This window comes from Alligator sinensis, unplaced genomic scaffold (genome assembly GCF_000455745.1).
Source record: "Alligator sinensis unplaced genomic scaffold, ASM45574v1 scaffold225_1, whole genome shotgun sequence".
Taxonomy (NCBI): Eukaryota; Metazoa; Chordata; order Crocodylia; family Alligatoridae; genus Alligator; species Alligator sinensis.
Window position 1 is genome coordinate 771449 of NW_005842180.1, and position 26420 is coordinate 797868.

The following is a 26420-nucleotide window of genomic DNA, read 5'->3' on the forward strand; positions in this document are numbered from 1 at the left end:
TTGACTTTTTTGAATTTTGTCCCGTACCATTTATTCTGAAAACATAGCTGTGTATTTAGATCTGTGCTCTCACAATAGTCTATTTTGAATTGACTTGTTTTTAGTTTTCTTGTAACATGGGGGGGTGGGGGAGAGGGTTCTCGACTTTTCACTTGCCTGCTAACTCTAAAGCCTTCCCTATCTGATTGTCAAAAGCTTTGGTTGGGCAGACTGTTGGAATTGGATTTATGACTCAGATTCCAGGTGGACCCAAAACCTCAGACCGACTATGACTTCTTCCATTCAATAATGGGCAAATTCTTTTGATACACAGTGATAGCAGATAGGGACAGGCAAGGCAAATGCAGGCAAGGCAAACACATGATTCTGTATCTACCAGACTGTGGGTTCACAAAGGAAAGGTATGCGTGGCCAACATGTGAGCTTCACCCTGTGGGTCTTGCTTAAATGTCAGCAGTCTTGGAGGTTGAGGACTAAGGCCCACCCTCCCAGTGGGGTGGGTAAAACGGGCTGGTGGTGTGCCCTCCGTCCATGGTGGCTTTGGGTTCTCCCCTTGGGGGGACCTTTTGCTGCTCTGAAATCCCTCTTTTTTTTTCTTCTTCTTCTTCTCCTCTTATGACTCTTCATTTCTGGGTACCATTGATTGGTTTCTCTGTGGTCATCATACTGTCCGTGTTCTGTTCTGTCAGCATATTCCTTTGTTTCCTAAACCTATCACATGCACATATCTTAGTTTGGTAATTTACCAGTGTCTTAATTTGGGCATGCCCCAGGCTTCTAATTTGGTCCGTCCACCAAAACTGGGAATCCCAGGGATCTGCAGCTGGTCCCTGTGACTTAGCTCCTATGTGGCAAGCCTATCTCATGTTTTGGAACGCTGTTTGGATGTTTTTAATTTCCCAGGGTGTGTATGCCCACCTGTCTGTTAGCCTCAGGCACAGCGTCTGCCTTGAAGACTGTGAAACTTTGTCACAAACAGGCTTTTAGAAACTAGCTACCCCTTGCCATTCCCCTAGACCATTTTTCTAATACAATATCTACTTTACCTACAAACCAATTCCTAAAAGCAAATTTTTGAATATAATTTTCTAGCCATCACAGACCACCAGGAGGATATCCATTGCCAGAGTCCTATAAATTGTTGTTTAAAGCTGCTGCTATAATGCATTTTGCTTGTTAGAAATATTTCTTAAACTTTTATGTGTGCGTTTGGTTAATTAAATTTTCCTTTTCCAGCCGATTTATTTTGCACATCCCAAGTGAGGAGAGAGACAATGCGATCAGAGTGTGCTTTCAGATTGAACTTGCCCATTGGTTTTACTTGGATTTCTACATGCAGAACACACCAGGATTACCTCAGTGTGGGATAAGAGATTTTGCTAAAGCTGATATCCTTTGTATTTGTTTGTCATTTCAGTGTTTGTGTATAAAATGTGCACTGAAGTATAGCTATGAGATTTATTCTTAAAATCGCTGTCAGTACAACATAGTAAAGAAAAAAATAGGTTCTATTAAAATTTCTACTGTTTGTTCCTGTCAAAGTACTGCAGTGTTCAGTGATGGTCAAGGAAAGCTTAAGAGTGCTCTCTGTGGCATGTTTCTTTCCTAACATGATGGATTTCCACAGAGAAGCAGAAATGCATATTGACACTGCTAGGAGCAATGTAAACTCTGGCTGTGCCTATTTGGAGATGGGATTGGTATACAGTTATGGGGAATTATACCAACTGCAGCTTGTGTTCCTGATGAATCCATGCAGTTGGCTTCTGCTCTTTCTACTGATCCTTTGAATTTACAGAGTTTGTATTCTGTACCCTTTCTTCCTTGAAGGGGAATTTTGCAGAGTAAATTCCATGGTAGTATCCGGCAGAGATTTTTTCCTCTTCCGATATACTTTTACATAAGAGTGGAAGATCTGGTCCTGACTTCCATAATACTTAATGGTGGTGATTCCCAGGGCAGAAAACCTGGTGCTTGATTTTATAGTCAGCTGCTGGTGGGTTTGAAATGCTGGTAATTGAAAATAAACTTTGTAAACTGATCTGATTTGTATGATATTGGGGATGGGCCAGTCTTTCATGTTACCCTACTTCTGGGAATATAATAGTGCCATAAAATAGATGTATTCCTTGAATAATTGTGAGGTAATAAGTAGGAAATGTAACTTTATGGATAGTATGTACTCACTCTATGTGATTTATATTTTCCATATAAGTTATGAAATTCTAGAGTCCTGGCTTACTACTTTTTTTTGTACACTGATACAGAGTTTTTTTATTAGAAAGAAAAGCAGTATGATTGCGTGTTGATTTTACAGATTGTTTGGAGAGCCTTATCCATAAGAACAGTATAGTATGCTATCTAGTTCTGGGTTTTTTTGGGTCAGTTAATGAGCCAGTAAAGACTGCCAGGTGTGTTTTAAGTAGATACTCAGATAGTGATTTAATCAGAATTAAAATATTCTTGAGCTCAACTGATTAAGGATGGATTCTAGGTAGTGGTTTGGCTAGCTGCTGTGGGGAGGAAATGTGTCCATGTTGATCCATGATATGTCCTGAGGATCCATGCTTCAATGAAACAAAGTGCTTTCTTTGCAAATATAGGTTTAGAACAGGGTCATCTCTTTGGTGTAACTTGCTTTTAAATTTGGTAAGAAATTTGCTTTTTAACTCCAGTTGGGCTACTTCTGTTTATTTAAATTTCTAAAATGGTACCGTTTTTAATTAAACTTTTTCTAAGTAGCTTGTCTTAGAATAGTAAAGCACTTATGTGCCTCCTCAACTTGTAGGATGTAATGTAATATTGGATTGTTTGCATGACTTCAGCTTCAAATAAACCTGAGAGAAATCTAAAAGAACAAAACCCTATTCCATATAGACAGTAGTAGTTGTAACAATTTATTTTGGGTAGATCTGTACGTATGTGTAAGATATGAGTTCAGGTTAAGCATTAATTTCCTTGACATGTTTCTTTACTCTTCAATCATTGCCCTTTTTTACTGCCTCAAGGTGAAGATGTGCAAAAGGTTTTAGATGAGTGGAAGGAATATAAAATGGGAGTGCCAACCTATGGTGCAATTATTCTTGATGAGACACTTGAAAATGTAAGTTTGAAGCCAATCTGTGAAGTGGTTTGTACAAGGTGGGAGTAACTGGGGGGATGTTACCTAGGATTTAACTAACACCAGCAATTTTTTGTTTTGGAGGGAAAAACATTTTCAGTCTCAGAATCGTAGATAATGGCGTCAGAATACAGCAGGATTTTTTTTCACATTCCTATCATGTTTCTGTAGATTTCTCTTTTTTGCAGAAGTGTGTTAGGAAGTGGGGGTGTTCTTACTATCTGTGTACCAGAGGCAGCTGGTGCATGGTCCTTTTTTTTCCAAATTTTGCTGAAATGTTATATGATAAAAATAATAGAGTTGATAACTCTTTGTCTAACCTTCGCCAACCTTGTGGACGAACTACTGAAAATGAACATATGAGGGTCCCTCCAAAGCGTTGTTTTTGAGATTAAGACAAAGCAGTGAGATTAATGGGTATCTGACTCTTGTCTTCATTTTCTGCAGGTACTGTTGGTTCAGGGATATTTAGCAAAATCTGGCTGGGGATTTCCAAAAGGGAAAGTAAATAAAGAAGAGGCTCCACATGACTGTGCTGCTAGAGAGGTGAGCTCCAAGTATGATTGTTTAAACTTTCCTTACTCGTAAATTAAGGTGCACAAGTAATTTAGCAGTAGTTGTACTTGTTCATGCTGAGTAGGATGTTAATGCAAGTCCAAAAGCAATTCCACTATGCCTTTTAAAGAAAGCTTCTGCTTTGGAATATGGCTGCTGTTAGCATTTTATTCCCTCTGCTGTCAGCTGTAGGAATCAAAAGCCTGTGCCCAGTGTAAAGTCAGGGCTTGAAATTAATGTGTTCTTGAAATTTTTTGATTGTTCTGTATCTTGATTGTTGTTAGGGTCAGCGAGTAACTTTTTCAGCTTTTGGAACATCAGTTAAATCTGTCAGGTTGGCCTGGTAATTATTGATTTGGGTATCTAGAAAGTCCCTAGCTGCTCTGGCCCTTTGGATTGTTGTCTGATGATGTAAAATTAATCTCTTTTCCTCGATATCAATTCGTGAAGAAGGAACTAAAATGTAAAAAACTTCTTGGAATGACCAATGGAAGAGAAATGTACATCAGAAGTAAAATGGGGATCCAATTTGGAAAATGACTAAAAATGAGTGAATGTGAGAGAGTTTTTTTGTGGTAGTGATTCAATACAAGTTTGCCCAGCTGCCTTGGAGATAGAAATTTTAGACATGTGCTTCTAGAAGACTGTCATCTTACATAAAAATAATATATTTGTGTGGCAAATTAAGATGACAAGAAGACTTTTTGGTATTTCTGAGACTGCGCAGTCTGGGGTTGTTGCTTAAAAAGTTGGTGTTAAGGGAAAAGTACACTATTATGGTAAAATGCATGAACAGTTCCAGCTTGTTATGCTCTTCCCTATTATAGAAACAAAGGGTCACGGTCAGTGGCATGTAAAATATAAAGCTATGGTGCATAGCCTGCCTGTGGAATTTACTGTTGCAGAAAGCCAGGCACACACTGCATCTGGATGTAAAAGCGGCTTGGATAATTTTATGTCCTATTTTTATTTTTACTTATGTAAAGACAGGGGTAATAAACTCTCACTTGGAGGTATTGGGAGATGGAATTGGATTGCCAAAAGAAGGTAGTAAAAAGCATTTTATTTCCTGTCTGGGTTGAACAAGCTTCTTAGAATTCATTGCTTTCTAAGTATACCTGTTGTGGGTTAGGGGATGGCTCCTTATTTCTAATTTTCTGAAGGTATCCTCCAATTTACATGAGCTGTTTGAGAGGACATTGGAAGCTTCAGGTAAGAAGAAAAATAAGATCTGGCTGTATTTAAAGTGTTGTTTCAATCTGTAATATAATCCAGTTCCAGCACTTCACATCCAGTTTAGATATGTGTCAGTGTAGAACAGCTGTCTGCAGCCTTTTCAGGTTATGGGCCAGAATGGCTCAGTTCAGGTCAGAGGCAGGCAGGTGGGTGGGAGCTAGGACTCAGTTATTACTGTCACCACTTCTTGTCATTGCTGCTTCTTCATGGTGGCATGGGGAGAGCAACTACAGCTGAAGCCCCATGTTCCTTCTCACAAGGTTTAGGTTTTTGACCCCTGAGGCAGAATATTACTTATAACACTTAGAGAAACACATAAGAAGAAAGTACAATAATGCACTAGAACAAACCAATCAAAAACATGGCTTGGGAAGTTAGATGATAAGGAGAGGGGAGAACAGTGGTTATAGTTATGAGATTGTGCAACTGCAGCACAGAGCTTGGGAGGATAAGATGAAAAATATGCTTTTTTTTTTTTTTTTTTTTTTTTTTTCTTTTCTTTTTCCCATAAAGGGGAGATTGGTGCATTTTCCTAACTCAGATCTTTTCCCCAAGGAAATGGCCTACCAGGAGGTGTCAAAGATCTGGCCCCCGGGCCACTCCTGGCTTGTGGAAGCCTATCATCTGGCCCCTGATGTTGATGTCTGAGTTGACCCATGTGCCATGTTAGGCTGGCTCCACATACAGTACCTTGGATTCATGCTACATGTGGCATGCACTTCATCTGGTCCAGGACCTGTGCTGCACATCCAGGACACATGCAGCACAGTCCTAGACCAGCCCAGGGGAGCATTGTGTGCAGCATGGATTCCAGACTGGCTGGGGTGTGCACCTCATGTGGCATAGGTCTCAAAATGGGCACTGCATGCACTGGATCCGAGGGATCCGTAGGCCCAATCTGGTCCTTGGACTGGTCCCACTTTACTCATCTGGTCTACAGGCCCAGATGTTTGATACCCCTGGGCTAAGCAGTCTTTCTCTTGCATGCTTTTTGGCTTCTGACAATTTCCCTGGTACAGATGATCTTTACTTTTTATCTTTACTTTTAACTCATTCTCTACTTCTGAGAAATGTGGGTTGACTAGCTGATTTTATTCTTTCTGCCTTTATTCTTTCTTTCTGTTTTACAGAAATGCTTTTTCTGTATTCATGGAATACTGTTGCTTTCTTCCATCAGTGTCTCTATATTGGTGGGTCTCAACATTTTTTAGACTCAAGGGCCCCCTTGGAAAATACTGGCTCTTAGTTTGTTTGTTGACTGCAGAAAAATAATAAAGCAATTATTCTGTTGCAAAGAACTCAGACCATAACAGGTCAGAAAGGTTTTAACACTGGGGTTCTATTTGAACTCTCTTGGTTTATCTTGTGAGTCATGTTTACTAACATTGTGTGGCACCCCTGAAAGGACCTCTGTGGCACCCTGGTTGAGAAGCACTACCCTATGTACACAACATTGACCTTTGTGCTGTTACTTTGAAGGTCTGACCTACAAAATCTAATGGATTTTCTATGCTGCTCAGGTGTTTGAAGAAACTGGTTTTGATATCAAAGATTACATCTGCAAAGATGACTACATTGAGCTGCGAATCAACGATCAGATAGCACGATTGTACATCATTCCAGGAGTTCCAAAGGACACAAAATTCAATCCCAAAACCAGAAGAGAAATTCGGGTATGCATAATTATTTCTTATGCTGAAGCCTCTGTGTTGGCAGTAACTTAAAGAAGGTTGATCAAAATTAAGGGCCTGCATGATATTAAAAGAAACAGGCGATGAATGCTCCAAATGCAGATTGAAGGCAGCATTTCATCACTAGGTTTTGTCATTTTCCTGCAGGTCTGATGTGAAGACTGATTGCTGACCAGCTGTTCATTAAGATGCCACGTTTATCATAGCCTGCATGCTCCAGTACTAGGTTTATCTGTGACAGTAAAGCACATCCTTCTCTCTTCTAACTGTTGTTATATTTTTGTAGCTAATAGTCTTTATTCAATCTTAACTAAATTCCTTGGTGCTTGGTTTCTTCTGGGAATATCAATATATGAAGGATACTCTGCAGAAGCCTACACCCCAGAAAAGCAAAATGGGGGCTGCTCTAACTGTCTAGGCAGCCCATACAATGCAGATCCTAGTGTGCAGCAAACACCAGGGATCAGGCTGGGGTGTGGAGTGCAGTGGGAGTCAGCCATTGTGTGTGATATTTGTACTCAGTGGACTTATAGAAAGCTGTTGCAAAGGGGAGAAATCCTGAACAATTTCTGGTATTGTTGTTGACATTAATCATTTCATGGCATTTGAATTTTTCTTGTAATGCAAATAAATTCAAGAGCAGTATTTGAAAATTAGGATCAACTTTAACCTTATCTGTATTTTTGGAATTCCAAATGCCCTCTTCCTCCTATTTAGATTCCTCGGAGGTATAGATGGTCTCCTTGCTTTAGGTGCCTTTTTTATTTGATCTAGCTCAGGGGTTCCCAACCTCCAGGCTGCAGCCTGGTACTGGGCTGCAAAGGGTTGGCTGCTAATCTGCAGGATGGTTGGCTGCTGGAGCGGAAGTGACCATGGACTGGCAAGCTGTGGACTGGAAGTGAGCAGCAAACTGAGGACCGGCAGCCAACTGAGTATAAAAAAGGGTTGGCTGCCTGCCCACAGTATGCTGGTCATTGCTGGTGTGCAGTTTGCTGGTCTGTGGTCACTTCCGGTTTGTGGTTTGCCAGTCCTCAGCATAAAAAGTTTGGGAACCCCTGATCTAGCTAAACTTTGAGTCTTCTTTTTGAGGACTGGATAGAATTGTTTTGGAAAGTCCTTGCAATATTCTTTACCCTTTAAAGTATGCACAACTTGGCTGAAGCATGCATCTAGAAAGAGGTTAAGTGAGGTTTTTTGTATATTGAATGGGTTTTCAGAGTACTTTTATTTTTATTTAATTCATTTTAATGGCATGCTATGCAGAGTTCAAAATAGAATCATCATATTTGTTGTTATAAAAGTCTCGTATGTTAGAAAACAATTATCTTGCCCCTTTTTGGATTGCTTTTTTTGTCATCAACCATAGGCTGGATTCAGTACTAGAACAATACTTCAGTTTTTCTTATGTAGACATAATGCGTGCTGGAGCATCCTATGAGTGGGTACTGGTGATCTGTTTGCTTGCATTTGAAATAAAATGGGGGGGATGGGAATGGGGAGAGAGAAATTTGCAAAACTATTTGTAGCCTCTGATTACCCTGGCCTTTCATGGCATTCTTGCAAATAAAGCACTGTTTGTTATTATAGACTTTATTTTCAATTAAACTTAATAAGTTACTGAGTACCATAGTCCACATCTTAGGTATCCCTATCCTATCATTTTGGTGTGTTTTATGTTTTAGTGTCCATTACAGTGCGGTTGTGGTCAGAAAAGTGACTGTACCATTTTAAATAATTAGGTATGGTAATGAACAAACTCTTGTCATAGTTGATTAATTCAAACCCTTCCTGCAGTTTGAAGAAAATCATTGTGGTTGATGTGCCATTCACTTAAATCCCTTCTAGACATCACTAAAGTAATTACTTTTTTCCTGTGTTTCAGCATATTGAATGGTTCTCAATTGACAAGTTACCATGCCATAGAAATGACATGACCCCAAAGTCCAAGCTAGGTTTGGCACCTAACAAGTTTTTCATGGCTATTCCCTTTATCAGGTATGTTCAAGAAAAGTCAAAGGCTAGCCCAGAACATTTCACCCTTTCTTGTCAAAAAGACTGTGTGTGTGTTTGTTTGTGTGTGTTTGTTTGCTTGATGAAACTTGATTTTGCTGATTTTTTTTTTTTTTTTAATGCTAATGTTTACAGACCATTGAGAGACTGGCTTTCTCGAAGGTATGGAGACTCCTCTGATAGTGACAATGGATTCTCATCTACTGGGAGCACGCCATCCAAACCCAGCTTGGAAAAAGTGAGGTAATAAGTCATGTCACTTAGAGCCCTGTCTTCAGCCCTGCATAATACAAAAGTAGTCATAAAACAAAAGGCCATAAAGCAAAAGTGTTTTTTTTCTGGTTTAGAGTATTAACATTTATTATAATATAGTTTAAAAGTATTATCTTAATAGGGTGAAAGGTTAAACAGTGCTATCTGGCAAACTTTTTAAAATGGCAAAACAGAGAATGTCTTGAGTTTCCATATGGGGAATGTGGAGTACAAAGAAAGAAGGAGTGTTACAAAAAAATTGAATTTCTCTATCAGAAAAGGTAGAACAAGTAGATAAGATTTCTAAAAATGTCAGGAATAATAGAGCAAAGTTAAAAAAAAAAGTCACTAAAAACAAAGGGACTGTGAAGTAATTTCAGAGGCAGCTGAATGAAACCTGTGCTAGAGCGATAGCAAGAGGAGCGTTTGAAAAAAATCAGTGTGATAAGTAATTTGTGGAGTCAAACTTTGAATGTAATTGGATGGCAGGAAGGCTTTAAATGGAAATGAGCATATTGTAATGTTCATGGGTCGCAGCAACTTCTCAAGTTAACTCCAGCTCCCAAAGAGAGAGTTTTCTTCAGCATTTCCGTGTAGTTCAGTGCCAAAGTTTTTGCTGGATAAAATAAAAGTAAAAGTGTCACTGTTCCTGCCTCTACCTGCTAGGTATGTCCCACTAGAGGGTGGAGGTTCCTTGTTACTTGATAAATAGGAGAAAAGGGAGTTTTCTTGTTATCTGATAAATACCCTAGCCTTTCAAAGCACAGGAAATATTTTTTTCTTACTGCCCAGCTGTTTTCCAGGTAAACAAATGGTAAATGAGGAGAATACTAAGTTATACCTCTGTTTTCTCTAGTTCCATTTTACTTCCACACCTTACTACAGAAGCAAAAAAAAATGCATTTTTGCTCTGATCAGAATAGCTTTGAAATTTGCTTGCAACTAAAATGTTTGTTTGTTTTTTTAATGTGCTAGATCCAAACTTCGTTATAGTCAGCAGGTGTTTGCAGATGGGCCTTTAGGAGACCAGTGGACAAAGCATAGGCTGCCACAACCACAGAAGCCATATAATCATTCTGAGATGTCTGAAGTTTTAAAAATAAAGGTAGGCTTTGTTTCTGAAGCCATTGGGCTTGTTTGGGCCCTTAAAAATTGATAGTACTTATTCAGAGTCTTGGCTTTTGTTACTGTAAGGGGTGGTGGAACCATTATTACTTAAGGCTTTGGTATTTGGAGCAGGGGATAGGGCTTTGGTTGATTTCTTCTCTCACCTCTTCTGGTTGCCTGGTGGGTGAGAAGCTGTCTTAATTTTATTGTGCCTCAGTTTCTCATCTGCAAAATATTTATTGTCAAGAATACTTTGAGACATTTAGGTGAAAATTGCCTTTTGGCAAGTGTCATAGTACAGGGGTGCATGCTGCTGACGTTTAATCTTAATATTTACTCCTTTCTTTGGGGGCATGATGGCTGACTCAGAACATGAGGGGCAATGGTAGAAAGCAATATCAAGACACTCCTAACCAAAAGAAGAGGACAAATGGGGTCCACAGCCAGCCAGCTAAACAGAACCACACACTGGTAAGATACACAACAGTAACTGTTGCATTGACAACTTTGGTGACATTTAATTAAGTGTAGACTAAAGCTTTGGTGGTAAACAGTAGATTGCCCAGTGATGAAAGCAGACAAAATTGAACAGTGTCCTTTGACCGTTGCGTATTAGAATTCCTCTGGGTAGCCTGTTGCAAGCGAATTCTAGTGCATAATGGTGTTGGAGCTATGTTGTAGCCACAGTGGTTCAGGTATAATGTGAGACAAGTCAGATAAGCTTTTGAATGCAAGGCTTTCAATCTGGTGAAGAATTTGAAAGTTTGTTTAACTTGATCCTAAGCATGTAGTTAGTCCAGCAAAAGATATCACCCGTGGAAAACCATTTCTTTCCAGTGCATAGCAGTCAGGCCTTTCTGTGGTTTTCTAGGTCTTTGCCAGATAAATGCCTAGTATATGATGCCAAGTCAAAATATACATATAATTGGTTTGTGTGTGTGATGACATATTTTGTTGCATGGAAAAACTACATATTAATTGTAAAATATGTTTGCTTCCTCTCTGGCTAGAACTTGGAGTTGTAGACTTGGAAAATTCTACCCCAGAGTCTTATATATCCTATGCCACAGTAGGACTAAATTCAGTAATGTTTAGCCCCAAAGTTCATATTGTGTTCCCCTTGGATACTCTTTCTTGCACTCACACAAGCACCCTCCCCTGGCTCATTGTTGAAGAGTATGCACATCAAATTAATGCTCTTTTTGACGGTGGTTCTTTTTGAGGAGATGTTCTCCCCGTGTTCTCCAGGCTTCACTCCTTGTGCCCTCGTTCCGACAGTATTATTAATTTGGCCAAACTCTGAAATGCCCAGGGAAGAAGGTAGCACGTTGCCAGCCTCAGTGGCAACGTGGCCTGACTTCCCAGGCTTCTATGGCTATGTGACTCACTTTGTCAGTTTGTGCCTTGGCTGCTTCTTGCTTTCTGCTAATAAGCTGGACTCCAGCTGTTGCTTCCTAATTCCCTGCTGTTTGGTGTTATGTAGAAGTGCAGGGAGCACGCATTGTGATCCAAATAAGCTTCCCTTTTGCAGAAAGTAGGGAAGCAGAGGGATAGTTGCAGGCAGGGTCCCAGCAGGGCAGGGAAAGGGAACAACATGTCAGGTAACAAGTTGCAGCAGAAATGCTGAAATCAGTGGCCTCTTAGAAAAGACCATGTTCCATAATTCTGGAATCCTGGAGTCTGTTGGAACCTTGACTGAGATTTCCGGGGAGTTCACACTTCAGCACTGTGGGAGGCTGTCTGCAGACTCATGTACCTGCCAATGCATCAGTTTGGTTTGTGTTGTGAAGGTGGTCTTCAGGCTGTAAGGCTAGAAGAACCTTTTTAAAAGACAGAAAATTGTGATTCTGAAACAGCGATGAGGGAAGGAGTGCACTGTGTTCAAGTTTCTATGGACTATGTGGGACCCTGCTTGTGTTTCTTGTAGGAGCACAGCATCAATATGGTTAGTGCCGGAATGATTGAATAATCCCCTTCTCAATATACATGCTTAATGAGTCCCAATTTGCCATCTTTTTTTCTTTTCTTTTTCTTCTTTTTTTTAATCATGTAAACTTATCAGTGAATAACATTCCCATATCCGAAGTATTGGTGTGGAGGTGTTGCACTAACAGTAAACATACAAGTGGCATGTCTACAGCTCTTGGTATGATGCTGAGAGCAAATAATTAAGGGGAAGGAAAGCTTTTAGTGCATGTCAGTTTTCTTTTTCCTTCAGTTCTCAAAAAAAAAAAAATCTGAAACCAATACCTCCTTAACATAATAATTCTTGCGTCTTACGTAAGATTCTTATGTTTTATAATATAGAATTGTAAAATAAATTAATTCTATATTTTAACATTTTATTCTTTCAAAACATTTGTAGTAGAGTTTGAGGTGCTCATTAGGTAATCTTGGGGAGCAGTAATTTAGAACTTGCTTTGGGACTGCACTTGTTTTAAGTTGAAGAAGCTAAATTCAATGTTGATTTTTATTTCTCTTTATCTAATTCAAGAGTGTCCAAGCTTGTATGCATCTCCTTGTGAGTTGATTAGAATTAGGATCTGTGTTATGAAGAGTGTAATGTGGTCATTCTTTTAACCAGAAATGTGAAAAAAAGCTTAATCCACGAAGACTTCAGGATAATTTTGAAACAGGTAAGTGTATTCCTAACTTCCATACACACCTGACCATGTTGAGGGTTGAAGGTGTTCTGTACATGGGGGATGCCATGTCTTACATATACCAAGGTGCAGGTTAAATGAAGCAACTTTTTCAGAGGAAAAGTCTGAATTTTTAGAACTGCATCAACTTCTTGCAGCTCATGCCAAGAAGAGAAACCATTTATTTAAATCAGGGTTTCCACTCGTTTTTTTTTATTTGTGAAATCTGCGGGATTACAGAATACAGAGTTGTTCATGGGCGACCATGGCCAGGGCTGTTTATGATAACGCTTGAAATTGCCAGTCCCTCTCAAGGGCAGCGAGTAGCTCTTCAGTCTCTGCCCTGGAAGTGGGGCAACATTCAGCAAGCTCCCCCCACCCCCGAAACCTGTGATATGCAGACAATATTTACTGTTGTGTGTAAAACAAAATACTTATTACAGCTCCTATGAAATTGGCCAGTTTTGACCACTAGAAGGCCAGTAAAGGTGAGGGATTCTTTTGCCACCCTATTTGTTTGAAACCATGACCAAATTAACCAAGCTGCCGGGGTGATTTGATATTAATTGAACAAGTTTCTTGTACAGCAACGTAAAGCTAATACAAGCATATTATCAAATAATCCCCTTGATCAATAGCTGTTAAGGTTTTCTGCAGTTAAGTTTTTCGTTCTTTTTTGTTTTTTAAAGCAGATGCAGCCTATGACATGTGTTGCTCCAGTGAAGACCCGCTGCTAGAACAGACAGAGGGACACTCTGTGGCATGTAATGGCCATTACAAATTCACTTTCTCGTCGAGAGCTTTCTTGAGCTTCAAGTTTGACCATGATGCCATCATGAAAAATTTTGACCTCTGACAGCAAGCTTGTTCTAGAGGAACAGAAATCAAAGACTTACCTGTTGCAGTTGAGTGGGTTTTTAATCCAGCCTTACTTTTACTCAGGAGTTTTCTGTGTGTTTGTTTTAATGCAATGCAGGGACTGGTATGGTGATCTAAAGGGTTCATTCTTTTTTGCAGTATGGGAGTGGCAGTGAAGTGTTGCACTTTAAATGCAGTATAGCCTTTACCTACAAAAGTACCTTTCCAGTGTTTGGTTCGCTCGTTCCTAGCTGTACATTAGAGGGCATTCTTTTCTGTTTGTTTGTTAAAACTTGCTGCACATTTAGATTTAAGTCACTCATTGCAATATTTTAGTGTTGGCAGTACACTAACACTGAACTTTTAGCCTGCTATGATGTAAAGCTGTTGCAATATTCAGTCTTTATTCTCCAGTACTTGGCAATAGTATAGCAATGGCAAAGAAAGTAATTCTCAGAGGACTCCTGTATTCTCTATCCCAGTAACGACAAAACCTAAAGTTGCACATTTCTCCTCCCCAGTTGTCTGCCTAGAGTGTCTTCTCTTTATATGGAAACGTGTTTCAAAATGACTTGCAATTAGTAGGATTCAAAGTTATATCCTTTGGGTTATGTTTTGCCGTGACTTGCAGCTTTTCCTGTGGAGATACCTGTGATGGACAGAACTTGCCACTTCACACGACCTAGCATCATATCTTTGTCCACAAGAACTGTCTGACTGGAAGAAAATCAGATGCAGTTTCTGTTTAGTTGCAGCTAATATCTAGAAATTAGGAGACACTAACTTCTGAGAGAGGGGGTTCTTGTGTAACATTTTTTTATATTCAGTAATAATCTAAAATAACCCTCTGATCTTGGGAGGGAGGAAGCATCCAGGCAAATGTTTGACTGGATAGAGAATACCTTATGTGCCGCTTATAGGTTTGCAATAACCTTTTTTAAGTGTCCATTATAGTGTTTTACACTGTCCTTAGGGGTTTTTAGTGTAATGTATGTTTATATATCCAATAGTATTGAATTTTATATTGCACTTGCATCTCAGTGTCTGAAAACTAGCTGAGAATGACTGAAGCTACAGCCTTTTAATAACAATATAAAAGATGTGAAAAATTAACAGTAGCAATTCAGGTGATACATTAAAAAAATACTAGTCCTACATTCTGATCCAGCTGAGGGAGTTTAAATACTTACATTTTAACTTACTGCAGAGGATCTTATGGGGGAACATTTATCTTGGCAATGAACAACTGTATTTTGTATATCTTCAAGTGAACTGTTCTCTGAAATAAATAAAGGTTAGTGGGTGTGTGATTTGGAGGGCTGAATGCCTTAATTGACTTTGGTCATTCCAAGGCTGAGTCTTCTGACCAGAGAATGTATATTCACTCACAGGCAGCCTTTTTTATCTCATGCAATCTCTGTGTTCTTGCAAGTACCTGTGTTGCCTGTTAGTTTGTTTTAGTCTTCAATAAGTAGTTACACAGCTTATTTTTATCTTCACCTTTTTGCCTCTCCCCTTCTTGGGGCCATGCAATTTATGAGTTTTTAATGATGGTAAAATATTTTGTTAGCTGGAGAAGCTAGACCTCTTACGTTTTAGTTAATAGGAGAAATTGACTTCAACATTTTTCCCATTTGGATCAGAAAGTCTTGAAGTTACTTGGTTTAAAGCCATTTTTCTTTGCTTGCTGGGCTCTTACTGAAAAAAAGCAAGAGGTCAGTCTTTTGACAGTCAGACTTAATAGCCAGAGGTTGCTTGCACTGATAAATGCAAAAGTGCTCTCATTAAGTGAGAAATTGGGATAATAAGGTTGGGAAGTTCTTTTTAGCTGAAGTAGTTGATTTCCCAGCAATAAGTGCCTGGCTTGCAATGAATGGGAGGTTAGCATTCGCATCTCCAGGCTGCTAGTGCCAGTGGGGGAGATGACTCTTAAGGCATGATTGAAAATCAAGATTTGAAAAATTTTAATTGTAGTAGGTTGACTTTCAGGGGTGTTTGCTGTAACGCTTCTAAATGGAGCAGAGATTAAATAGGGACTTTAAAAAGGCAAACAAATACATTGATAGAACAAAACTCATTTTACATTTGTAACTTGTTTGTTAACAGCTTGGGTATATAATGGTTGTCAGAAGTGAGAGGAGAAGTCTCTCAAGAGAAATAGCTGTGCAGAATATCCCTAAGTGGAATATGCACTCTCTGCCCTGTCAGCTTGGTTACAAAGTGCAGGTCATTTCTTTTTTTTTTTTTTTAAGCGATGGTCTTTTTCAGTACAAAAATACCTGACTTCCTTGCTAAGCCCATACACGAGCTCCAGAAAAGACCCGGTTTTATTAAATCTAGCCTTAATGTGAGTTGCAAATAAATGTGATAATTATGCAATAACTTCCACCTCTGTGCAAAGGTACTGTGTTTTAGAGTTGCATACAAAATTTTCATGTGTATCAGCATCAGTTTCCTTCTTTCTCAGAGGTGTCTGAAACAGCTTATTAAATGTGCTGACATACGACCTGTCTTGAGGGTTCCATGTGCCCTGCGCTGTGAACAGTTTGAATTGTTAGCTTATGTGTTCTCTGTATGTTTCATGATCGCACACATGTTAAATGAATCATTTTATAGTTATACATGTATTCCAGAGTGCAGGAGTACAGTTTACATGGGTTTCTTTAAAATGGTGATGAAAGCAAATGGGTGAATGAATTTTCTTTGAACCTTTTATTTTATTTTATTTTATTTTATTATTATTATTTTTTAATAAGTGGTGGGATTTGGGGAGTCCACAGTCTCTAGTTAAACTCTGTGAATGGACTTCTGAGAGCCAAGAGCTTGTTTTTCATTTAAAGATGCTCAAAGAGTAAGCATGGCTGGCAGTCTTTGCGCTTGGAATAAAATAAAACGCAACCCTTTCCCATAGTGGCTCTTCAGGTTGTGGATGTTGTTCTGTGTCCTCGGAGTTAAAGGACTTGTGAAATAATGACAGAAGGTTTAACGGACAAAAAGCAAAGTGCAGGTACTGGAAATCTAGAATGGAATTAAGTACTGCATAAACTGTTTTTAATTTATTGTAGCTTGTGGGTTTTTTATTTTTGTTTTTTACAGTCGTTAGTTGTATGTATGTTTTTGCCTAATTCTTTTAGTGTGGGGGGAGGGCGAAATTAATTTGGGGGCTTTGGATTTGTAACTAATTTGTCTAATTTATGCATGTTTTTGTGACTTGGAGGTCTTAAATTTCCAGTCTTCGGTATGCATTCATACAGCTGAAAGCAGCTGTATCTTAAACATTGAGCTCTAGAAACATTAGTACAGAAGGAGAGAAGAATAAATAGCTTTATTTCACAATCTAAAAACTTCCCTTTCTGTATTGTTAGCTCATAGTAAGTCTTTTTTAGATAATGTCTGCACGACTTGGAGTCTCTAACAGAACTTCAGGCTTCCTCCCGTGCTCCTTGTTATTGGTTTACTTTGGAGAATGACAAGAACAGTGCTCTCACTGTGTTTACTCGTGGGCTATTTAATGCTGCATGTGTAACTATTACACTTTAATGTTAAGGCAAATTGCAGTCTGGCTGTTGCTAACATTTCCAGTCAGATGCTCATTTCTTACAAAAAAGTGCATTTTCTGCTGCGTTCACTGTTCTGATGCTGTATTTTTCCCAGTTTGATTTACAGTATATATGCCGATGCTCTCATTTCTTGCTGCTCTGAAGAGCAAGAATCAAAGCTAGGGATCCAAATTCTACTATGTAGTGGCATGAAATATTGTTGTTGGGGCATGCTTTGTAACTAGCTGTGCAACATTAGTACAAGTTCTTAAGGTATGAGCTCAGCTCATGCTACAATAACCTCTTAAAACCAAACATTTACTGGAGTTTATTCTAATACCACCTGCTGGGAACCCAAAAGCGTTTTGGAACAATTAGCTGATGGGCTAGTGTAATTTGCCAGTCCCAAATCAAGTTTTTCTATCTCTGCATGGACATCAGTACTTCAGGCTTGCAATTTAAAGTTTCCAGCATCATTTTTTTTGTGCATTATGTTAACATTTTGGTACTGGTGTCAGGCTGCTTTGGGGATTACAGTAGGCTGAAACCTGAGTCCATTTTAACGGCTTAATGTTGAAGCAGCAAAATATTACTTAAGACGTGGCATTTATGGGTGGTGAATTGATTCAACCCTGCCAGAACATGCACTATGAAGGTGCTCTGACAGTAAATGAGGCTTGGACAGCTCACTTCTCTTGTACAGCAATTAAGCTGTGATCATGTGTTTTATATTTGTAGCAATATTCTTGTTCGAGAATGGAAAGAACAAGAGGATTAGGCTAAAAGCTTGCATTTGCACTGTTCTTATACTGTACATAAGCATTGATAGGTGATGCAGTATATCTTGTGCTCTTTTGAGCGTGCAATTCACTACTGGTTCAAGTAGGTTGTAAGCCTTAAAGTGAGACACCGTAAATGTAGCAATTACTTCACTGCTGCATTCAAGATCATGCAAGAGCAAATTTTCATGTGCTTGGCTTATCTGAGGTTTGGGTTTCACTTTAAATTTAAAGTAGGAACTGATTCCTGGTCTCTGCTGTGACTCTTCTATGCAATCTGTAGAAAAGAAACCAGAATGCTGGCATGTGCTGTGGATGTCAGTGACTCCAGGGTGGCAGAAAAGCCTACTTTCCTGCTACTTCACCAGCTAAGGTATGCAGGATATTGTCTTGGAGAGCAGGGAAGGATAGAATTTAAGGAATTTTTACTTGACTATCAGTGAAGAGGTTAGTTTAAGTGACTTCTTTTGGGAGAGGAAGAGAAAATTGTACTTACTGTTGGGTATCTGCAGGAAAAAAGGTCTTGTGATATAGAAATAATATTGCTATCTTTTTTTCAAATTAAAAACCACCATTAGTTGTACAGTAGAATTTTTGACAAACTCTTTGTGGAGCATGAGCATTGAAGGTATTGAAATGTATCAGTTGGAGGAAAACTAACTTTGAACACACTTCTGCTATTCTGAAGTTTGGGTTGTGGTTTTGAAGCAGATACTTAACTCATTCTAATGTGTAAAGTACCACAAAGTTTTGATGAGAAATTCAGCAAGGCTTTTATATTTTTAAGTTCACATACATAAAAGCATCTTACATATTTCAGAATACCATGTAAAAATTTCCTGATGGCAACAAGAATATGTTGGAATCTCCTGAGGACACTTTTGTCAAATTATTGGAGGAGACGGTTTACTTTTTTGATTCTAAGATGTTGGAATATTCTTGATATTATGTAGGGAATGTTTTAAAAGTTAAACTATATGGTAATAAATTCAAAGAGCTTTTTGGTTTCTAGATAGCATCCTGTATTGACAACCAAGTGCAGTACAGCTGTTTCTTTGTGCAGCATGAAATAACTTGTTTTATCTGTGGTTGCTTTTAAGTTCCTGTGATTGTCTTGCAGAAAACTGGGGAGATGCAAAGACTTGGTCTGCAATAATGAAGTGTTCTGTTGTGTTACCAATGGGATGTAGCCTGTCCCAACTGTAACATTTTAAGATTCTAGATTTTAGTAGATTTTTTTCACTGGTGTTGGGTGCTGTGTCCATACCGTTTAAATAAACATGAAAGGTTACAGGTTTTATTTAATTTCTCTGAGATAGTTGAAGCATGGTTTGTTCAGCTCTTCTTTAGATAAGATCTGTAACTACCCATAAAGTCTATTGTACTAATAGATCATGTATTTTTAAGCATTTTTTTTTAATGTTCATTTCTTGATCCAGACATTGAAGCACATTGTTTGTTAAAATGTCGACATTTAGTCACAGGCTATTTCTTTTGTATTTGTAAAGTGTTTTCTTTTTCTTTTTTTTACTGTTAAGATTAAAGGTTTTTTTTACTTTCTGGATAATTATTACTGTAATAACTTGAACATTTGTTGCAGTGTGAAACTTAAATTCTGTACTGCTGTGGCAGTTGAACTTACACAAGAATGTTTTGACTCACTGCCTTAAATGCCAGTTAGCAGCACTGATTTTACATGTGCCAGTTTTAAGGAGAGTATTAATTTACAAATAAAGCAGCTGTGGGAGCAGGATAGTGGAAGCTGCTTTTGATAGCATCTGGGTGCACTGAACTAAAGATTTAGTGTCAAATTCAGATTAGTGCTTTTAAAGTACTTGAGTTAAAGTAATTCGTCATCTAGATAGTTTATTAAAAAAACCCAGATATATGGAAATTTCATATGTACCCTTCTCTTTTACTCAGGCCTGATCTGATTTTTATAAAGCCCAGAGTGCTTTATAATTTTAAAACATTTACAAATGCAATGTTAAGTACATTTTATAGAGCTGTACTCAATTGCTGCTGTAAGGTAAAGCAGAAAGCTCTAGTAGCAAAATCCATATAGAGACTTTCCTATTATCCTAGCACTCTGTTTGTGAAACAACACAATTGTGATTCTTATGCCATTTTGTTACATTAAGAGGAAAAATTAACTAATAAGGATTTTGGACTGTATAATTTATTAACCTTGATTTCATGGCCTAGTACTGAACTGTTTAGTATCATCCTGAGGCAAGGAGAATGAGATGAGGCTGAAGCTACCAAGAAAAAAAAAAAGCAGCACTCTTTAGCATTAGAAATTTATTCAGAATATAAGAACATTTGTAAAATAAAAGTATTATAAATGTCTCTGTATAAATAAATGCAGTTTTTACAATTCTATATATCAAATAAACACAGAATAGCTATTTTACAGCAGCTAAGAAACTAAAAAGCAGCTGGACACATTTAAAGCAAATCCATTAAGAAGAAAAGTCTCAAATTACAACATACTGTTATATGACATCTTTTAAATGAGAAACTTCCAATAAAACAGTAGAACAGTACAGATGTTTATGCAAACTAAATCACATGTGCTTTGTAATAACTAACAATACATTCAAGCTGGTGTAAAAGGGATTTTTTATTATACCTTTAATTAGAAAAGTACTTTTCAGAACATAATGTGAAGTATAAAATCCCATGCGCTGTGTGACAGACTCTATTTTTATTTTTTAAAAAGTCAGAACAAAAAATACAAACAGGTATTGTTGCACTTTTCTGGTAAGAGATGGACTTGGAGCAACTTACAGAGTCCAACTCTTTTCCATTTAGCTAATGGACATTATCAAAGTCGGAGTTAATTTTGTAGTGTTAAAGGTGACTTGCATCTATCTGCAGAGACTAAAAATGCAGACTTCAAGCTGGTGTTTCATACAGCTGCATACTTAGTTTCCACTTGAATGCCAAAAACAAATACCTATGTGAACTAACTAAAGTATTGGACAAAAAATGTTAACATGAAACACACACTCTTTATAGATGTTACTTACTGTTGCAGAAGATTACTGTTTCACAATTGGTCCTATCCCTACTCCCTTTTCTAACATACTAACTAATGATGCCATATCTGCTCCTTATGACAGCGTGATAACCACATCTAAGACTTTCCTACATGGATGGTCTGCCACAACAAGAACTGTCTTGCTTGTTTATTAAAACTTTTATGGAAGAAATGTTGGCTGGGTTGCCTCGAATCATTGACATGGTAAAACTGTCTATGCCAGATCCACCTTTAGGGGATGCTTAAAATGTATTTGAAAGAGAAGTCTGCTAAATAACCTACTTAAATTTGAGTTCCTGGGTGTCAATTGGCATAGTTGAAGCTGACTATATAATCCATAATAACTGGTTGGAAAATGTATTGGTCATTCCTCAGTGTTTTGAATATTTGAGTAAGCCTCACTTAATGGTAGCTATCGTCTTGATTAGGGTTGGCAAGCCAGTCAGTCGACAGGTCAAAGATTATAGCAATTTTACAAAAAACCCTGCATTTTTTTCCTGTAGTTTTCTTGACAGAAATATGATTTAAAAATTTTTTTTGACAAATTTTTAATGGAAAAATGTGTTTTCTGTGTGTTTATTTGGACCTGTTGGCCATTTTTTACAATTTTTGACTCATGACCAGTTGAGCACCCAACCCTAGTCTTGATAGCTCTGTTTAATAAAATCCCAAACGGAGAACAGGTGCTGACACCATCTCAGAGCATAAGAAAACAGACTGAATTTGTTTATAGAGATTTTTCCCTAGTACAAAATAGTAAGTCTATTACTGAACAAAACCACATCCAAGGTTTTATCATAAAAAGATTTTCATAGGTTAAGCAGCACTTCTATAAAGTAACATTTTGTACCAGAAAGCAACATTTCAAAACTTTTAACGTTACCTTAGGATGGTAGAATATCAGAAACTTAATAGATGCTTTTTGTACTAACAGTAAATAGAAAATACAGCTTCTGGAGCATGCTGGAGGAAAAGTAGCCCTGATAAGCTGATGGGGTTATTCAGAGAGCCCCACAGTTCTTTGTCAGATACTTAACACTGTCTCCTACAAATACTCTTCAATTTATGTTGAGGCTTCGACTTTTTTATGTTACTGGTTTGTTACATCATCACTAAATGTCTATCCTAGTATCTTAAATGTTGAGAAACTGAACTAGTATTTTTCCTCAGAGAATTCAGGTTCCCTGTCACAATCCAGTTAGTCTGCCTAAGTTGTAACTAAAACAAGTGATAATAAATTACATGCTGTAGCCAAACGTAAATAGAAGCAGACTGACATACAACTCCACAATAAATAGGGTAAACACCAGAGATGTACTGTGTGTACATTACAGGCAAGGTTCACAGAAGGACAGCAACCCAAGTCCAAAATGTAAATCCCACTTCTCTGTTTTTGCCAGCCAAATGACCTAGCAGGCTGAGCAACTAGGCTCCTAATGGGATCCGGGGCCTAAGCATTCTTCCTCTCCTCCAAAGCCCACTAACTCAAACCTGCTGCTGGAGGTGGTAGTAGCCTTAATTTCCTTTTATTGAATAGCTTCTTGGTTATAACACTCACCCAGGTTTGCTTCTCCCCTATCTCCATTCCACTTCCTGAGTGAATGCTGCAGCCATAAAACTAAAAGGGTTAAATCTCTCACTCCTTGTTGACATTGCTCCACATTTCCTTAGCTACCAAAACAGTCACTGGTTAGAGAGAGTAACCATGACCACAACCTAATTGGTTAAGGCACTTTTAAGGGCTATCTGGAATGAGGATATTTAAGTGTAGTGACATGCTTTCCTCCAGCTCATATACACAAAGGACCAGATGCAGAAACATAAGTTAGGCTTTTAAACAGGAGCTAGGCACTCAAATACTTTTCTGGATTTGATCTATAGTTAGTTCAAGTTAATAAACCAATCTTCTGAACCTTACTCCCACATAACTATTTGTTTATTTAGATAATGGTATATAACAAAACATCAACTAATATAAAATATGTCAGCCTTGTCCATCTGTTCAGGTCCATCTATGAAGCACAGGATGTGGTCACTACTGGGAACACAGGGCATTTCTACACATGCATGCGCTGCAGCACTGGGCAATTTTAGAAGTGCTGGTATTGCGATGCATGCATTTGTATAAATGGCGAAATGTGCGTCAGTGCTGAGAAAATGGCGGTGGTGCATTTTTTAACACATTGAAGGTATTTTAGTCAAAAGTGCACGGTCTCCATTTTCTGCACGCTGACACATTTCACTGTTTATACAAATGTATCTGGGCACATCAGCTCGCATGCTCTGCAGACTCCATTAATTGAGTCTGCTCTGCCAGGCTGGATTTGTGGCAGGTCGGAGCAGACAGGTACGTGAATACATGCCTATAAGCACTAAAACAGCTTAAGTGCCAGACTGCTAGCTGTGGTTGCCTCTCCTTCAACTATAGTTTTCTTAGCTGTGAAAGATACAGCAATCAAACAGCCAATCTAATTAATGAACCATTGAGAAACAGGGAGACTAAATTACATTACAAAACCATTGTCTGGGGGTGCTTTGCATTACTTCTGTCATTTTAAATGGGACAAGCAAGTGATTAGGATTATTTTAGTCATAAGCAGGAGGATTCTACTGCATTTACTCACTCAAAACCTCCACTTAAAGTTAATGTAGGCTTTTCCCTTAGTACAAACTGGTGATTTGGACTCATCAACTCTCCACATGGGTATAACTTTACCCTCTTCAGAACTGGCTTTCATCATGCAGCAGTTCTCAGGCTCTTAGGTATACTAATGATAAGCACAGTAAAAGGGGCTGATGACCTTACCACAGTGGAAAGGTTTTGAACCTGTGTGAACTAGATTAGCACACACCTCACTTCAACAGGATTGGGAGGGAACCAGCCAAGACATCAGCTGATCTTCAAAAGCATGTTTTAGACTAAAGTGTTCCCAGATTAGAACTATACTGTCTGATCAAACTTATTCTTCACAGGCTGCATTTTCCTAAACTAGAGAAATGCATATGCACAACATCCATGTGCCTGTGCCTGCAAAAGCATGTAAATTTGCATCATTTTGTGTACACTGCACTTAATGTGTTTGGGGTCTTGTACAGGATTGCACACAGTCACCTGTTTCTGAAAATCTGCCCCACACGGTTTAGGGTAATTTCAGGCTTCCTTCATGTGGGCTCCTGCAGGTACATTTGAATTCAGACAGTTTACACAGTATATATAACAAAAGATCAGCAATTCTACCTTTTTGGCTGGGGACTAAAATATTCCTGGCAGCAATCAGCAAGCAAAAAAATGGAGTGAGGAAAAAGTGCGCTGCTGTAACCTTTTCTAATGACCCTATGTGGATTTTAGTGAAACACTTTTTATTTGGAATGACCTCACTTTGACTCCCTCTAAAGTTCAATGGTCATTTCAGATTCGTGACAACAGAATGTTTAGAGTCTACTCTTCTCAGTGCATCATTAACGTGGGATTATATTCACAGTTTTTCACCTGGAAAGACCTTTTCCCAGGACAATTCCAAGATGTGCAGTCTGATTTTGTTTCCAGTAAAGGCTATGACAAAACTCAAGAACAGCGCTGGATCCAAAAAATACAGAAACTGCTTTGAAACACGGTAGAAAAGCATGCCTCTGTAAGAGCGTATTTCTATCAAACCTCCTCTGGCTCACTTGCCAGCAACCTGGCATCTGGAATAGAGGAAAAACGTTCTACTGCAGGACCAAGAAACTTTTCTGGATAGATCTTGTAAAAACATATGCCTCCAAGCAAACTGGTTGCAGTTTTTTTGCTATAAGGGAGAATAGCTTCATTTCAACAAAACTACTCTGTAGACAGAGATGCACTCAAAACCCCAGGAAATCAATGTGACTACTGCTTGAATGATGGTGGGGCGGGGAGGGAGGGCTGCAAAAAGCTGCATTTGCATTGTGGTTTAATAACCTCAGAGTGCAGGTGGGAATCGCATAGCTCTGCCATGAAGAAGGGTTAGCCCAATCCAGGTGGATGGTAACAGCAATGGGGACCCTTCATCTGGAAGTTATAAAATCTTTTTTTGATTTGCACTGGTGCAGTCAATTACAAAGTGGTCTTTTGCTGTCTGAAGCTGCCATTGGATCAGACTATCAACATCTACTAGTTCAAGGAAAAAACTGGCAGGTGCCAGCATGAAGGATAGCTGGAAGTCAGAACTAAGAACCATTACGGTTTAAATCCCGTCTGAGTCAGTGTGGGGAGGGGGAATGGACAGCAAATACCCACAAAATGTTGATTAATGTCTAGATGTAGCAAGGCCTGATTCCAGCCCAAATGCCAAAGGCCTGTGCTAATGGAGGGTTATGGGGCTTACAGAACCGTGGCCACAGCCTTCTGAAAGTATTTTCTGTTTTAAGATCTGAAGAAGGCTTTAGAGAACAATCCATATCCCCGTGACCATGCATAGGAATCCTGAAACAAATCCCAAATGACTTCTGAATGTCAATGCCAAGGAAAGCATCTCAGGCTTGAAGAACATGTAACCTACAAGGCAATGTAGTTACAATAATGAACAGTGCAAAGCTAACTGACTGCAGGCTGACACCCTGTTAAAATTGCTACTGTTTTGTTATCTGCTTAATCTCAGCAACGGTGAAAAAAGGCCTATAAACAAGGCATCCAGGCACAGGCTACATGCTGCACCGGAACCCACCTCTCCTCGCTACCTAGAGATGGTAACCCAATCTCCATGCCTCAGCCTGCCTCTATTAATGCAGATTTTTATCCTGTTCCAGCTTACAATACATTAGTATGACATGAAAAAACAACCAACTTGAACAAAGAACTTCAGACACACTAACAGTAACTAATTAAAAATATCTCATAAATATAGTTTATGAACCCCAGAAAGCTGTGCTAGGACAATGTGAGTAGAAGTTGCATGAGCTACACAGCCATTTTGTTCACATTGTGTCATGTGTGACTGTGTCTATATGTATGCCCACATATACACATACACATGCATACAATACTGAACAGGTATATTGTTACAAACAGGTACCTTTTTGGTCAAAACAAGTGCAGAGGAACTTTCCACATCTTGAACACGCAAAGACACAATAGAACATTATGCACGTGACAAAGGTGGCCCATCTTGTAGACGACGACCTTAGCTGTAAATATATTATTACTGGAAATCCAACGCTTTCATGAACTGTCAGAGCCACCATACGATGTGAAGGAAAAAGCTGTTCTGCAACTTCTTACCTACTCTTGGCACAGACTGTCTGGCACTGTGAAAAACATGTAGTCACATACCCATAGCCTTTAAGGTCACAAGAAATGCATCAACACCATAAGTATGCAACACCACCTTTCTCATTCTGGGGAAGGAGTGTTGCCTGTGTAAAACTTCTTCAAATTAACAGGACTTGTCCTCCTTGATGTGCTGAACTGTGTGCACTGTGGACAACCGTGAGTCTGGTGCAAAAGACAAACTAAACTTTCATTTTACATCTTCCCCACTCCCCCAACATGTACATAGAATAGACGTTAACAGCAACAGCAGGTCTTTCCTCCAGATTTTAAGACAGGAGGTTGAAGGAGAAATGGTGG

General features: G+C 38.7%; 1 protein-coding gene across 1 annotated transcript; it reads left to right on the plus strand.

The window, feature by feature from the left end:
* The first annotated feature begins 360 nt into the window (after positions 1–360).
* On the plus strand, positions 361–20138 carry DCP2 (decapping mRNA 2). Its single transcript, XM_014521097.2, has 11 exons — positions 361–401; positions 1237–1388; positions 2976–3103; positions 3569–3667; positions 6433–6585; positions 8486–8598; positions 8749–8856; positions 9841–9970; positions 10342–10443; positions 12557–12608; positions 13304–20138. The coding sequence occupies exons 1-11, from the start codon at positions 361–363 to the stop codon at positions 13468–13470; spliced, it is 1245 nt and encodes a 414-aa protein (XP_014376583.1). The 3' UTR covers positions 13471–20138.
* Positions 20139–26420: the final 6282 nt, after the last annotated feature.

Excerpts from the sequence above, each read along its gene's own strand:
- DCP2 (XM_014521097.2), top strand. The coding sequence starts at position 361 with ATGATTCTGTATCTACCAGACTGTGGGTTCACAAAGGAAAG. Across the intron at positions 8,857-9,840 it reads CCCAGCTTGGAAAAAGTGAG|ATCCAAACTTCGTTATAGTC; the intron begins GTAATAAGTCAT and ends TTAATGTGCTAG. Across the intron at positions 9,971-10,341 it reads CTGAAGTTTTAAAAATAAAG|AACATGAGGGGCAATGGTAG; the intron begins GTAGGCTTTGTT and ends TGGCTGACTCAG.